We start from the raw sequence: 12,726 nt of genomic DNA on the forward strand, positions 1-12,726 counted from the left end.
CATGGCAACACGGGCTAAATATAGCTCACCGTCAGGAGCAGGGCTTCTCCACAGAGCCTGGGTTCCCTCGTTCATGCAAAGCCTCTCCCCTCACCCTCTTGTCTGTGTCCTTCCTCTCTGCTCCTGCTAGCTAACGTGTCTACGGCAGCCCTGCCGTCTTCCCCAAACCTCGGAGGGTATCCCGTGCCTCGTGGCTCGCCAGGCCTTTCACGTTGCTAAGGGGGGTCGTGGATGTCTGAAGTGTGCATCAGCCGAGCTCAAGAGCAGCAGCAGCAGCAGCAGCAGCAGCAGCAGCAGCCGCCGCCGCCGCCGCCGCCGCCGCCGCCGCGGGGGTCTGTGAGCGCAGACTGAGACACGGTGAAAATGTGCCTCCGCAGCGAAATCATGTTCAGCCGCTCCGCGTGCCCGTTCTGCCTGCGCGCGGGGCTTGGAGACTCCCCCAGAAAAGAGTGCGGACGAGCCGTCGCTGTCCTGCGCAGGCACGAACCCAGATGCGTGCCCGCAAACCCCTCCATCACAGGCACTCCGTCACACAGCCCATCATGCATGTGCAGACAGTGACGGGGACCCGTGGACACCCGCACGAAAATAAACTAAAACACAGGGATGCATGCGATCAGTGTGACAGAGCATTCTGCAGGGTGTGTGGTTAAAGGGCCCGCGCTGCCTGTGAGTACTCAGGCTGCTCCTGTGCTGTGCGTTTTTCATTCCGGCTGGCCACTTTCCGCCTGATTAATGAGGTAGTATTTACAGTAATAGCTCCAGTTCTTAAACGAGGCTTGCAATCAGTAGGGATCCTGTGCCAGTTGCTGGGTTTCAGAATTCCTCTCGTGGAGGTGGAATTGAGCCCATGAAACAGTCATTCCCATCCTTTTCTGTACAGAACTGATAGATCATTGATAGAGCACTGATTAATTTAGTCTAGAGGCAACTATTTTAAATCAGGGTGAAATATCTGTTAGCTACATTTATTAGAACTATGACAAACTAAAATATTATTTCTGAAATGGAGACAGCAGCATTGACATTGGCAAAGAGAACAACCTGGCAATTTGAGAGTTAAAAATCTGATTGACTTTATTAAAACCCTTATGAAACACTCTTATCATACACACCCGAAGAAGACTCCCTAGCCGAAACGGTTTTTTTTCTTCTCTTTTCAGCAGGGAATAAACCTTTACTTTTTGCTTTGCATACTGCGCTACTGTATGTCATATTCTCTTTCATTGGCTTTGCTTTTTCAAAGAACTCTAGTTTAGAAGATAATAAGTTCACTAAACAGGAACAGCCCTTTCTAAATCTATACTGACCAATTCCTATAATCCTACATGTGATAGTCTAGAAGTAAATTCATTGTAAGGATGAATTCCAATTCTTCCTTAACCTTCTATGTAACAGAAGTAAGACATCTTGGTCTACAATTACTTGGTTCGGTTTTGTCACTGTGCTAAATTAGCAGTGTTCTAGTCAGTAGGTAATACCTCTGTCTTGTGACTGTTGGAAGAGTGTTAATTGTCAATGAATAAAATCTTGTTGACTTCAGTAAAATTAGTAGAATACTATCAGGTCCTGCTGGTGTGCTCGAGTGCTTCTAATTCCTGCAACACTTTTATTAATACTCTTTAACACAGTACTTTGTCTGCAGTATGACCCTTTTCTCTGTCTATATTTCCTAACTGGCCACCTGTCTTTACCCCTTTCCTCATGTCATGAAAACCAAGCTATTTGTTGAACGGCGCTTCCAATGGTTTTAACGAATGAAGAGCTCAGTTCGGAAGGAAAAGCAGAAAAGACGGGACTCCTCCAGGACCTGTGCTGGTGACCTCAGCCCTGCAGCGTGGTGACCGAGAGAGGCACCGCAGAGACTCGGGGCCGAGCGGTCTGAGCCCCTGGGAGAACAGTTCAGATTGTCTGGGAGCTTGAATCCCCCCAGAGCAACCGCTCTGCTGCTCTGTTCGGGCAAAGCAAACATGTGGGAAAGCACTTCGGAGAAGTGAACTTCCCCGAGGCCACGCGAGCTGGCCAGAAGAGAGAGACGGGGAGAGAAATGTGATTTTGTTTTCGCTACGTAGATTCAAAGACCAGCCAATGAGCTGCTCAGGAACGACAGATTATTAAAGAGAAAGCTCTGCAAAAGGCCCTATCCCCAAGAGACGTGTGTGAAGGTCCCCTGTGGCACTCTGAGGGTCCTATGGGCTTTCTCGTGCCGTGCAGGAGGTGAAGCTCCAGGCTAATGCTTGTGTACAAGGTTAGGGGTCAGGACACGTAACCGGAGGGCTGTGGGTCCAGATCCTAGGCAAGTGACTGATATTGTCCCCTTGAGTGAGGTCCTTCACCCGAATTGCCCTATTCAGCTGTATAAAGGGGTGCAATGATGAGTCACTTTGGATAAAAGGACCAGCCAAACACATGAATGATTCATTAAGGCGAACAGGGATGAGCACGGGACTCCAGTTTCAGCTCACCTCCGAGAGTTAGGGAGGAAGTGAACTGACTTGGAGAGAGTGCTGGTTGTATGACAGACCAGGCACGGCTGGGTTCTGCAATGGCGTTTCGGCAGCACTGGTGCTTGATCAAAAACTTAATTTAAACCATTAACATGGGTGACGAACGCGAGACGTCTACACTCTTCTTCCTTTTCACACACGCATCTGAGCACAGAAAATTAGAAACCGGGGGGGGGAGTTTAGAGATAATAGCTTTAACTTGCTTACCCACTTTTGAGCTCTAAAGGGAGCAGCACGCTCTAGAGTCTCCACTGATTGAAGAAGGTTCCTCATTTTCCATCGATCATCTAGAAAAGCACTGCAGCGACATCTGTTGGAGTGCAGACATGTGACCCTCATGCTTCATGACCAAACTGCAGGATCCCCGTCACTGACACCTGCGCAGATCCTCGTCACAGGGGCCCTGGACTCTATGTACGATAACTTTCACAGCAGGATGGCCAACGCAGATAAAATAATCCCAGATTTATCTGGATGGTGGCCCAGAGTGGTATTAGGTGCCCTTGAGCTGTCACCTTTCCAGCTCGCTGCAGTATTGCCCACTGGGCAAGTGGGAGGCTCACTCTCCGACGACGAAGCTCCAGTGGGGGAGGGGGAGCAGTGAATCACTGTTCACCAGCACAGCGACACTGGGGCCAGAGAAACATGGGGGTGCGTCCCTACAACTCTCTCAGCTTAACCCCTTTATCCAAGGCAATAAACACCAAGAACAGAAAGAGGGCCTTTATTTAAAACCAGATTGGTCCTAGAAGGACAGTGTGCCACAGTTTAAGACTCCAAATTGCAAAAGATCAACCTGGAATAGAAGTATCCCCGGAAGAAGAAATTGCTTCTTCCTGCAGCCATGCAAAATTAAAACGTTCGTAAATCAGGATGCCACTTACAATACCTGCTCTTGTTGGTACTAGTGCACATGGCACAGCATTTAAAATTGCTTTGAGGGAATGAAGAAGCAACTTTAAAAATAAAATCGGATTGGGTAGCAGCCTCAGGAGATCTGGGTGCTACTGCAGATATTTATCAGCTTCATGCTGAAGTCTCACCCTTCCCCTCCAGTACTGCCCATTACAAACTTTCTGTTCTAGGATGTATTTGTATTCAAACACACATCTGCCTCAAGTGTTCACATGCATCTGTTTGAAGTGCAGCAGATTAAAAAACTGTTCATCAGTCTTCAGTGACACATTGCTTTTTTAACACCAAGTAAAGAAAGAGGACATAGCCAGTGTGAATAGTATTATGCTTTCATTAATTATAGGTTTCTTTATTTGATAAAAACATACATTACATTTCTAAATATAGACTGTAAAACTCCATTTGCAAAAATGTTGCTAGTAAAAGGATCGCCAACTAGCAGGACTTGTGGTCTGCTCCAGGGGGCTAGCTGGCTAGTGGTAAGTCTGAGGCCCGTGCCCAGCGCCCACCTCGCTGTCCTGCCAACCACGGTGTAGTGCCCGCGGTCCTGTGAGCTGGGGAGACTGGGATTGGCCCGGAAGGACCATAAGAACTCAACCTCTCATGTACTCCACCGGGACCGAGCTCTTCCAAGTTAACCTCAATACTTTTAATGTGCTTTTTTTCCCAAAATGTACTTCTTTGAAATAACACTAAAACACTGCCCTCCAGGTTGTGCAGTTTACAAAGTGCCGCCACAACCATCAGCGGTTTTTGCAAATATTTTGATACTGTTTAGATCGCCTTTTATGCTATTCAAGATCGGCTTTCAGGGCACACAGCTCTCATTGGGAACTTCCCAGCTGGAAGGAAAACAGGAGGAATTTCATTGGGATTTTAACAAAAGCTTTTTCCACCACTTTATCTGGGAGGATGTTCTTTTCCGAGCAGGGGAGACACTGACAGATTGTGTGCACCTTCAGCAGGCTGCCAGGATGAAAGGGCAACTGGTCGAGATCCAGCCCAGTGCAGCTCCTTCTTTAGAAACTTAATTAAGTTAAAAAGCCAGCTGTAACAAAGCCGTGCAGAAGCACAGGACTGGCAGGTACGGTATTTCTGCAACAGGGGGCTATCCCTATGACCAAGAATCATTCAAGTGCTTTTGGGTGCTGGCATTTTTCTTTGTACAGTTGTTCGTTCCTCCCAACACCCCAGATTTTGTCCTCCTGGGAAGAGGCAATAACCTAGTCGTTCCAAGCCTGGAACGACACAAGAGGCAGCACAGAACTAAAAAAAAAAAAACAGGATGCTTTTGGGCCCCAATGATTATCCTCTTGCATTCATTCCAGAAACAGCACCCACCCCAGCCCTCCAGGCTGCCCCCTCTCCGAATCTCCTGATGGGAGAACCTTGCACAATGCAGACAGTCCGTCACGGAAAGGGCTTTAAATAATTCAAGATTTCGGCTCTGGATACCAGCGTTACCGCACTCCACCCTCTAACACACTCGGCACTCTTTGAGAGCTAGCTTGGAAACTGCTCAGCCACCTCCACTCCATCGGCGAACTCAAGCTCCGGTGCTCTTCCACTCAGGTGGCCACTGAGATGCAGCATACAGCCAAGGCATGAACACCATGCCCACATGACGCGCTGCACTGAGATGCAGTTACTGTATAGCTTGGGCAGTAGGCTCATTTTAAGACACTAGGTGACAATGTTCGACCCTGATGAAACTCTGCCTCTGAGACAGCTGCGTTGAGGTAGCGCACGGAAACCTCCAGATCCTCAGCTCTCATTCCCACTGCTGGACAGGCACCGGTCTGCTTGCGATCGAGATGGGGCGAAGCTCACGATTGCTCTTTTGAAAAGATATGCATTCACACAAATTGTTTTTTGAAGTGAAAGGGTGTTTTTTTTTTCCTGTCGATCGCTTCAACACTGTGCAAGACCAAAGGGCAAGTACCTGTCGTAACTTTCACTTTTAAGAAAAACAGCAGCTTTGAATGCGACAATGAGAAAAGTATGTAACAAGCCTACTGGAATGGCTATAGCTCCACTGCATAGCTGTGCCACCCAACCCCTGGGCAACCACAGGAGATTACAGACAGGTCAGGGACGGATGTAAAACAGCAATTTCCCAAAGCCAGGGTTCCTTCGAAGATCCAATGCTATTCCTAACAAAAGAAAAGTGGCAATGAATCCTGTTTCTTTTACAGCTATTTCCAACCCAATTACCCACTGGCTAACATTTCAAGCTGCCCGACGGTGATTAACCTTCCTTTTCACTCTGCAAAAGAATCCACCACTATTATTGCTATAAAATCATAATATGCAAATTCTCTACTCACAAACTGCAAACAGCACAACTGAACGTGATGCTCAACAAATTCCCTGCTAACGGCCCATGGAGAGAGCAGCAGATCCTCTGATCCCAGACTTTCAGCAGGAGCCCTAGTGTAACACAAAGCAACCCCCCCCGCCCGCTGCCCCCCTTGTGACCGGCACTGACAGAACCGCAACAGCCGTGCAGGAGGTCACTGTCACAGCTGTCAACCCAGGCACACAGCAGCTGCCTCCGGATTCCAGCACCAAAGCACACCGACACACACCCTCTCAGACACAGGAGCGCCACGGAATGAGAAATAGCCCTCAAGACACCCGTCTCTCCCCCACCCTATGAAACATCCCATTTCAGCCACACAGGCAGGAGAAGACCCCCCGATCCATCAGAGAGAGACGCACATGACTGGGGAGACCCAGCTGCCAATGCAAAGCACATGTCTCCAGCTCCCAGCAAGCAGTGCTGATCAATTCAAGAACAAGCAGCCTAGATGTGCGGACTTTCTTACTCACTTGCACATACATATCCCACCTTATCTGCAGGTAATCCATGGCCCTCTCCTTTGCACACACAAATAGTGCATCACAAAGCATGCGGACTATTACAACTTTTGCCAGTGCGCTGAAGCAAAGAAGCACAATTCTAAATCTTTCGGATCATTTTCAACAAACTTAGTTCAACTTAAATTCAATTGAGTTAAATAAAGAGCTGGCATGGATTCGTCTTAGGTGCTTAACGGAACTTTACGGTGAAGTGGTTCCAATGCTCCAGCCACATACATCAGCCTATATGATAGCCTCCACAAAGGGTTCTACCTTGTCATCTGGCGATTTTATGAAGCGAGAGGACAGAACGTTGGCCAGACACAGTGAAAGGAAAGTTTCATTCTTTCAAATTCAGCATGATCATTTCCAGATTCTGTCCACTGGCTTTCCCACCACTGTTTGTTCACTGCAGCCCTCGAATGAACCATAAGCCTTTTTGCATAACATTCGCTACAACCTCACCTCCTAAAAGATCAACTGTTTCTGGCTGGTTTTGTCTTCTTTGGGATACCCCACACACTCAAAAGCAAAGCTATCGCAGACACTTGCACTCACACTTACGTAGCTCACATCCCGCCCTCTAACTAGTCCCTGCACATATTCCAGAGGCAGCACGTACGAGCCTTTCTCATGAATACGAGTTAAATACAGGAGATACAGAAATTCCCTCTCCGCTTTAGTGGCACCATCAGAATGGCCTATCGCTTCCAAGAAAGTGTTAATCACAATCCCAAGACTGCTTTTTTTATTAAATAAAAATATCAGAAATGGTCTGCCTGTAATCGCAGCTAATCTGCGGAATGAGTCACATCCTAGAAGGCCTTAACGCATCAAGACATAAGCAAACGGGAACCTACTGCTCTCTCCCCACACCTCACTTGCCTTGCTCTGGTTGGCATGAAAACACACTCCCACAGTCATAACGCAGCATATTGGGTGCACTGAAAAAACAGTTCCTTATAAAAAAAAAAGTGTAAAATAATTTTGCCAAAAGAAATGTTTCATGTGATTTCAAACCGGCTGCAGAGGCTACTCCTATGCTTGTTTCAGAGCTTATAATGCAGGACAGCTGCTAAAACTCAGATCCCCTTGGGTGAACTGGTAGCGCAAAGCTCATCACCACTTATACCGGCAGAGCATTTTCCTTGCTATTCGAAGGACTGATGGGCAAACCTACTGGTCTGATGCTCCTGAAACAGTGTCACTGATGTGCTGTGAAACACATGATCACCATTTGCCTAAAACCTGTAGCAAGCACAGGAACAGACAATTGGAATGGCATGGCTTCCAAAGCCCTTTGACGCCCCACACTCCAATTCCGAAGAGCCCTAAAGCGTTCAATAACCTCCCCTAGTTCAAACTGCACAGGAGAGAAAAGCTCCTTAAACGTTAAAACAATTCTAGACTAGCGATCACTTAACACTGAGTGAGGGCTGTTCGGTGCTAGGCCTCCACTCTGTCTCGTCAATTGTCAGGAGGGTATCGGTTTACTAGTCAGCTCCCAGACGTATCCCACAGCTCACAGGAGTGATGAGCACAGCTGAATCCTCAAACACTGTAACACGAGGAATAACTGCCTCTCTATACTTGAATTGGTTGCACATTAAAACCTACAGCAATATACAGCAAAGTCAGCTCGCAGCATTATTGCCACAGCTGCCTCGTTCGCAGATTCTTAAAAAACAGAGGGTTTGCTGGTTGTACATTACAGTTTATTCACCGAGCGGCAAGGAAAAGGCGTGAAACTGCAGTCTCCGCTGTCAGCCATGTTGGCTCCAACGTGCTCCTGTGCTAACTGTAAAGCAGCACCTAACCCCTAGAGCCAACATGGGACTAGTTTCATACCCTTTCTTACTCTTACAAACCCTTTGCCACTTCTCCCGTGTCCAAAGTTTGTTGAAAACCTTTACGCTCATTTTCCTCAGCAAAGAATTTTTATTCATTTATTATTAAAAGGAACTAGATAGAATATTACAGCAGAACACACATGACTGGAAACAGCTGCCATATCACATAACACAGTACAGGAATAAGGATGTAGTTAACTCATATATATAATTAAAAAAGGACACTATTGCTCCCATACGGTTTTAGGACAAATTCTTTGCTGTGGAGAAGAGTAAAACTAAAATTAAAAACAAAGTTCACATCAAGCTAAAAATGTACTGTTTACAGTGAGCTAAAGAAGGTTGTTCTTTTTTTTTTTTAAAGTGCAACTGATGACACGTGGCAAAGAAATTAACACTAAACACTCTAATCCAGGGGTTCCCTGTCCCGGTACTGGGGACCCACACACCTGCGGGCTTTGGTTCCACCTGGGCACGGATGGAAATTATCGAACCCTTGACAGACATGCACTTAATCCGAATCCATCCTGTCAGGTCCTAAAGAGCCAGAGGCAGCCTTTTACACCTGCTGTACTGGAGTCACTTCAAAATCGCTGACCTTTTCGGGTGGGAAACGCCACTGGCGAAGGTTTTAGTCAAGCAGGTGGTTCGTGGGGTTCTGGATTCGGGCACAGTGGAAACTGGCAGGTGTGCGCGGGTGTGCGCCCGGTGCCAGGACAGGGACCCCTGTGCTAATCTGTGTCAGAAATCCATTCGTTAACTGATTCACCTTAACGCAGTCTACCAAAGCAGCTCCTGGAAGGGCTATCTCCACTGAAACTGGGAAACAAAACTAAGGACATCACAACTGCTGGATGTTGCGTGGTAAACTTTCTTAGCTCTTATTGTCGTCATGTTATTTTTTTTTTACAAAATAAAACTAAAAAAAGGTCTAGAACTGATTAATACCAACATACAGTAATTATAATATGCAATAAATTAACACAAGGCAGCTCCAAACTGGAACAGGCATGCACAATTTAAAATACTTAAGGACCACTGGAGACATTTATATATGCCCTCCTGTTAAAGCTTGTGCTAACTTAATACAGAAAACTTTGGAATGAATAGTGAACTACTCACTTCCAAGCCAGGGAGTAATATTGACAATCACATAAAAAGAACAGGTTTGTATTCATAGGGAAAGGGAGGGCAGGGACAAGTGATCTGATCTCTGAAGTACACAGTCAGTACTTCTCTAATAAGGTTAAACTCTTCCATTCTTTCTTGGAAACAACAACAAAAAAAAACTAAAATAAAACTTAAATACTCCTGGACGAATCTTCAGCATCCCAGCGTGAAATAAACCTGTTTTGCAAGCCTTATAATTCTGTAATTCATATATTTTTTTCCCCCCATTTAGTTAAAAAATATTTTCTTCTCTGCTGGTTTGTTCAAAGATTTTTTTTTTTTAAGTATAACCTTCTTTCCATATAGTTTTTTTTTTTTTTAAACCATCCATCCATGCATTGCTGCCCCCAAAACACAAAAACACTCCTTGGTGTTCAGACGTGGAAACGTTTTTTTTCTCTCCTCCTCCTCCTCCTCCTCACACTTCTTGAAGTAAAAGAACGACTGATCGTGGCCCCGCGATTTCAGCTCCAAAGCTGGTTGTCGATGTCAGGTCGCCGTGTTGACAGGTGCATCCCTTCAGAACAAAAACTAGCGCGGCATCCCCCCACCCCGATAAGACGCCGCTGTCCTGAACTCCAGGAATAAAACAGTAAGCCGCTCTCCGTGTGTCAGCAACTCGAGGAGATATCTTGGACTGCAGGGCCAGGCGACTCCGCGCTCTCTCGCCTCGGTAATTCTTTCACAACTGCAGCCTAAGACGACTCGCCACAAGCCCCCCCTCACACGCACCAGTAAACACGCCACGCAGCGCGCCGCTCTGTGCGGCTTGATCTACGCACGCCTCGACCGGACGACTCCTGCACTTCTACAGCGCTTTGCATCCCCGAAGGACGTGCAGCCCCCACCTGGGTGACACGCAGCAGGTCGTCCCATTAGGACCGCGTTAGATATTCCTGCAGGGACTGTCTCCCCGTTCACAACAACATCCTGGGAGAAACCACACGGGAAACGTATAGCTATACATATATACACACACACCTTTCCTAAAAAAGAAAGCTGATACATGTTTAGCGCCCTCCCGTGAACTGGATACCTGATTTGGACGGTCAAAGCTGGAAAACTAAGTTTTAATGGAATTGTACAAAAGAGACGCCTTATCCCCCCCCCCCCCATAGCCGCAGCCTGGCGTCTTATTCCAGTTTGATCAAGGCGCTATATCTTTACAGGTGCACCGTCGACAGAGAATGATTGATTCACAGTAACAGGTTCCTAAAACTTCGCCTCATCTCCCGTCGTGTTTAAAAGCCCGCTTCCCCCAAATTTGACGTTTCATTTTAAAGTCCACAAACTGTCACTGATTCTGGCGGACTGCGAAGTCCCTACGGACTCCTCATATATGGATTTTATAAAAATATTAAAAACCCTGCCTACAACCAGACAAGACCGTGTAAAAACAGTAATACGATGGATGCTGGTCTGTTTTGTTGCTGTTAACTAACATGTATAGCTACATATTTAAAACGTTATAGCGTTAACGTGTGCGGGTCCAGGTGAATTCCGTCATTATTTTATCTTTTTTTAAAAAGATTTCCAAAGAAAAAAAAAAGGTTTAATAGACCCGCTGTCTCGCAAGCAGGCTGTGAAAACCGAGTTGCTGGTTTACAAGAGAGAAAGGGCGTTTTTCTTTGCGCTTGTGACAAAAAAAAAAGATACCCAAATACTACCCCCAAAACGAGAACGTCTCATTTTACTCTCGAAAACTTTTTTCTCCCCCATCCGGCGAATCCCAATAAAACTTTTGAATAAGCTTTTTTTTTTCTTTTACACGACAATATTTCTCAGTCAAATGTACTTAACTCCACGATATTTGTTTTTAGTATTAATGTTCGATTCGTCATGCACGTAATATTCTTTCTTATGTATTATTTTTGCGTTTTGCGTCATGGTACTATGCTTCTCGCTGCCTTTTTTTTTCCTCCTCTTTTTAAATCATCTACATCAGTCGTCATCTACGTCCTCGCCTTCCGACTCGTCTGCCCTTCTCTCGTACATCTTATCCCGCTGCTTCTCCTGGATTTCTTTCATCTCCTCGGCGTAGCGGCAAAAGGCGCCCCCGAACTTACTCCACGCTTTGTAGGGGACAGTAATGGAGTTCCTGTAGCTGGGCTTCACCTCGCTCACCCGCAGGAACACCCCGTATTTGTTGGACCCGACGTCGAAAAAAAACCTCTTGGAGTCCACCATGATGGACGTCCCCTCGGGCAGCTCGCCGTAGCCCCCGGCCCCTCCGCCGCCGGCCAGCTCTTCATCGTCCCCGCCGTAGTCATCGATCAGTTTGGCCAGGGCGTCTCGGAACTCGATCAAGCCCTGAGCCGGGAGGGCGATGGTCTGCCCGGCCTGAATGCTGCCCCCGGGGCCGCCTCCGCCGCCTACCCCGAACCCAGGGCCGCGGTTGACGGTCTGCCGGATCCGTAGGAACCTCCCCCGCTGGTTCTCCTTGAGGTCGAGGTAGTATTTGCGGTTCTCCCGCACCAGGAACTCGCTCTTCAAGGCGCGGCGGGGCCCGCCGTCCTCGCCGCCCGAGGACTGCGCGATCTGCTCCGGGCTGCTGGGCCCCAGCTGGGCGTAGTGCTCAATGAAATCCCCCAGGTAGTCGCGGAACTCCGCGGCCACTGACATGGAAAGGGTCAGGCGGCTCTTGGAGCCCCCGGCTCCGACCTCGGCGATCTTGATGAATCTGCCCTTCGCGTTTTGCTTCACGTCCAGGTAGAAGCGCTTGTTCTGGATGTCCAGGCGCTTGGAGGCCAGCTCTTGGGTCTCCTGCTCCCGCTGGAAGTGCTGGAACCCGCTGCCGGCTCCCCCTCCGCCACCGCTGCTGCCACCGCGCTCGCTCCCACTGTCTCCATCCGCCATCTTCACCACCAGCAGCCAGCTTCTCCCTCCTGCGTTTCTTCCCCCCTCCCTTCACCACCCTACACACCTCCGTCATGGACGCTACCAACTCCCGCCCCTCAGACGAGCTCTTTCCGGCTTCGATTGGTCGCCATCCTGCCAATCATTTGAGGTCACCCTACGATTGGTCACTTCCTGCCGTCGTACACTTCTATTTCTCCCGCCTCCATCGTCGTCATTGGTCAATTCTATCAATCCACCATTAGCACTTCACCTTTGTCTCGGTTTCGATTGGTCCCGGTCCCTGGCTCCTACATTACCCCCTTATCGTCATTTCTTTTTTTTTTCGATTGGCTGCCGCTTGGTTTTCCTGTCGGAAATTCTGCCCTACGACTGTCCTTGTATAGAACAGGGGCTGCGTCAGTTAGTCTTAAGCAGGACACCTTATAGCCTCACTGGCTTTTCAATCAATATCTGATAATGAATTTGATGACATTCCTTCCAGTTCACAAAGTTCGGCCCAGGAAAAGATGGAATGAAAAAGGCGCCATTTTGGCTCATGTTTGGAAAGCATATTGTTGCGTGAT

At 47.7% G+C, this 12,726-nt stretch overlaps 1 protein-coding gene across 1 annotated transcript; it reads right to left on the reverse strand.

Annotated features, from left to right (window-relative positions):
* Positions 1-3,733: 3,733 nt before the first annotated feature.
* On the reverse strand, positions 3,734-12,230 carry LOC148839162 (transcriptional regulator protein Pur-beta). The gene has a single exon (XM_088929521.1). The coding sequence runs from the start codon at positions 12,158-12,160 to the stop codon at positions 11,246-11,248; it is 915 nt and encodes a 304-aa protein (XP_088785647.1). The 5' UTR covers positions 12,161-12,230; the 3' UTR covers positions 3,734-11,245.
* Positions 12,231-12,726: the final 496 nt, after the last annotated feature.

Source organism: Atractosteus spatula, chromosome 2, assembly GCF_055471065.1.
Source record: "Atractosteus spatula isolate fAtrSpa1 chromosome 2, fAtrSpa1.hap1, whole genome shotgun sequence".
NCBI lineage: Eukaryota > Metazoa > Chordata > Actinopteri > Semionotiformes > Lepisosteidae > Atractosteus > Atractosteus spatula.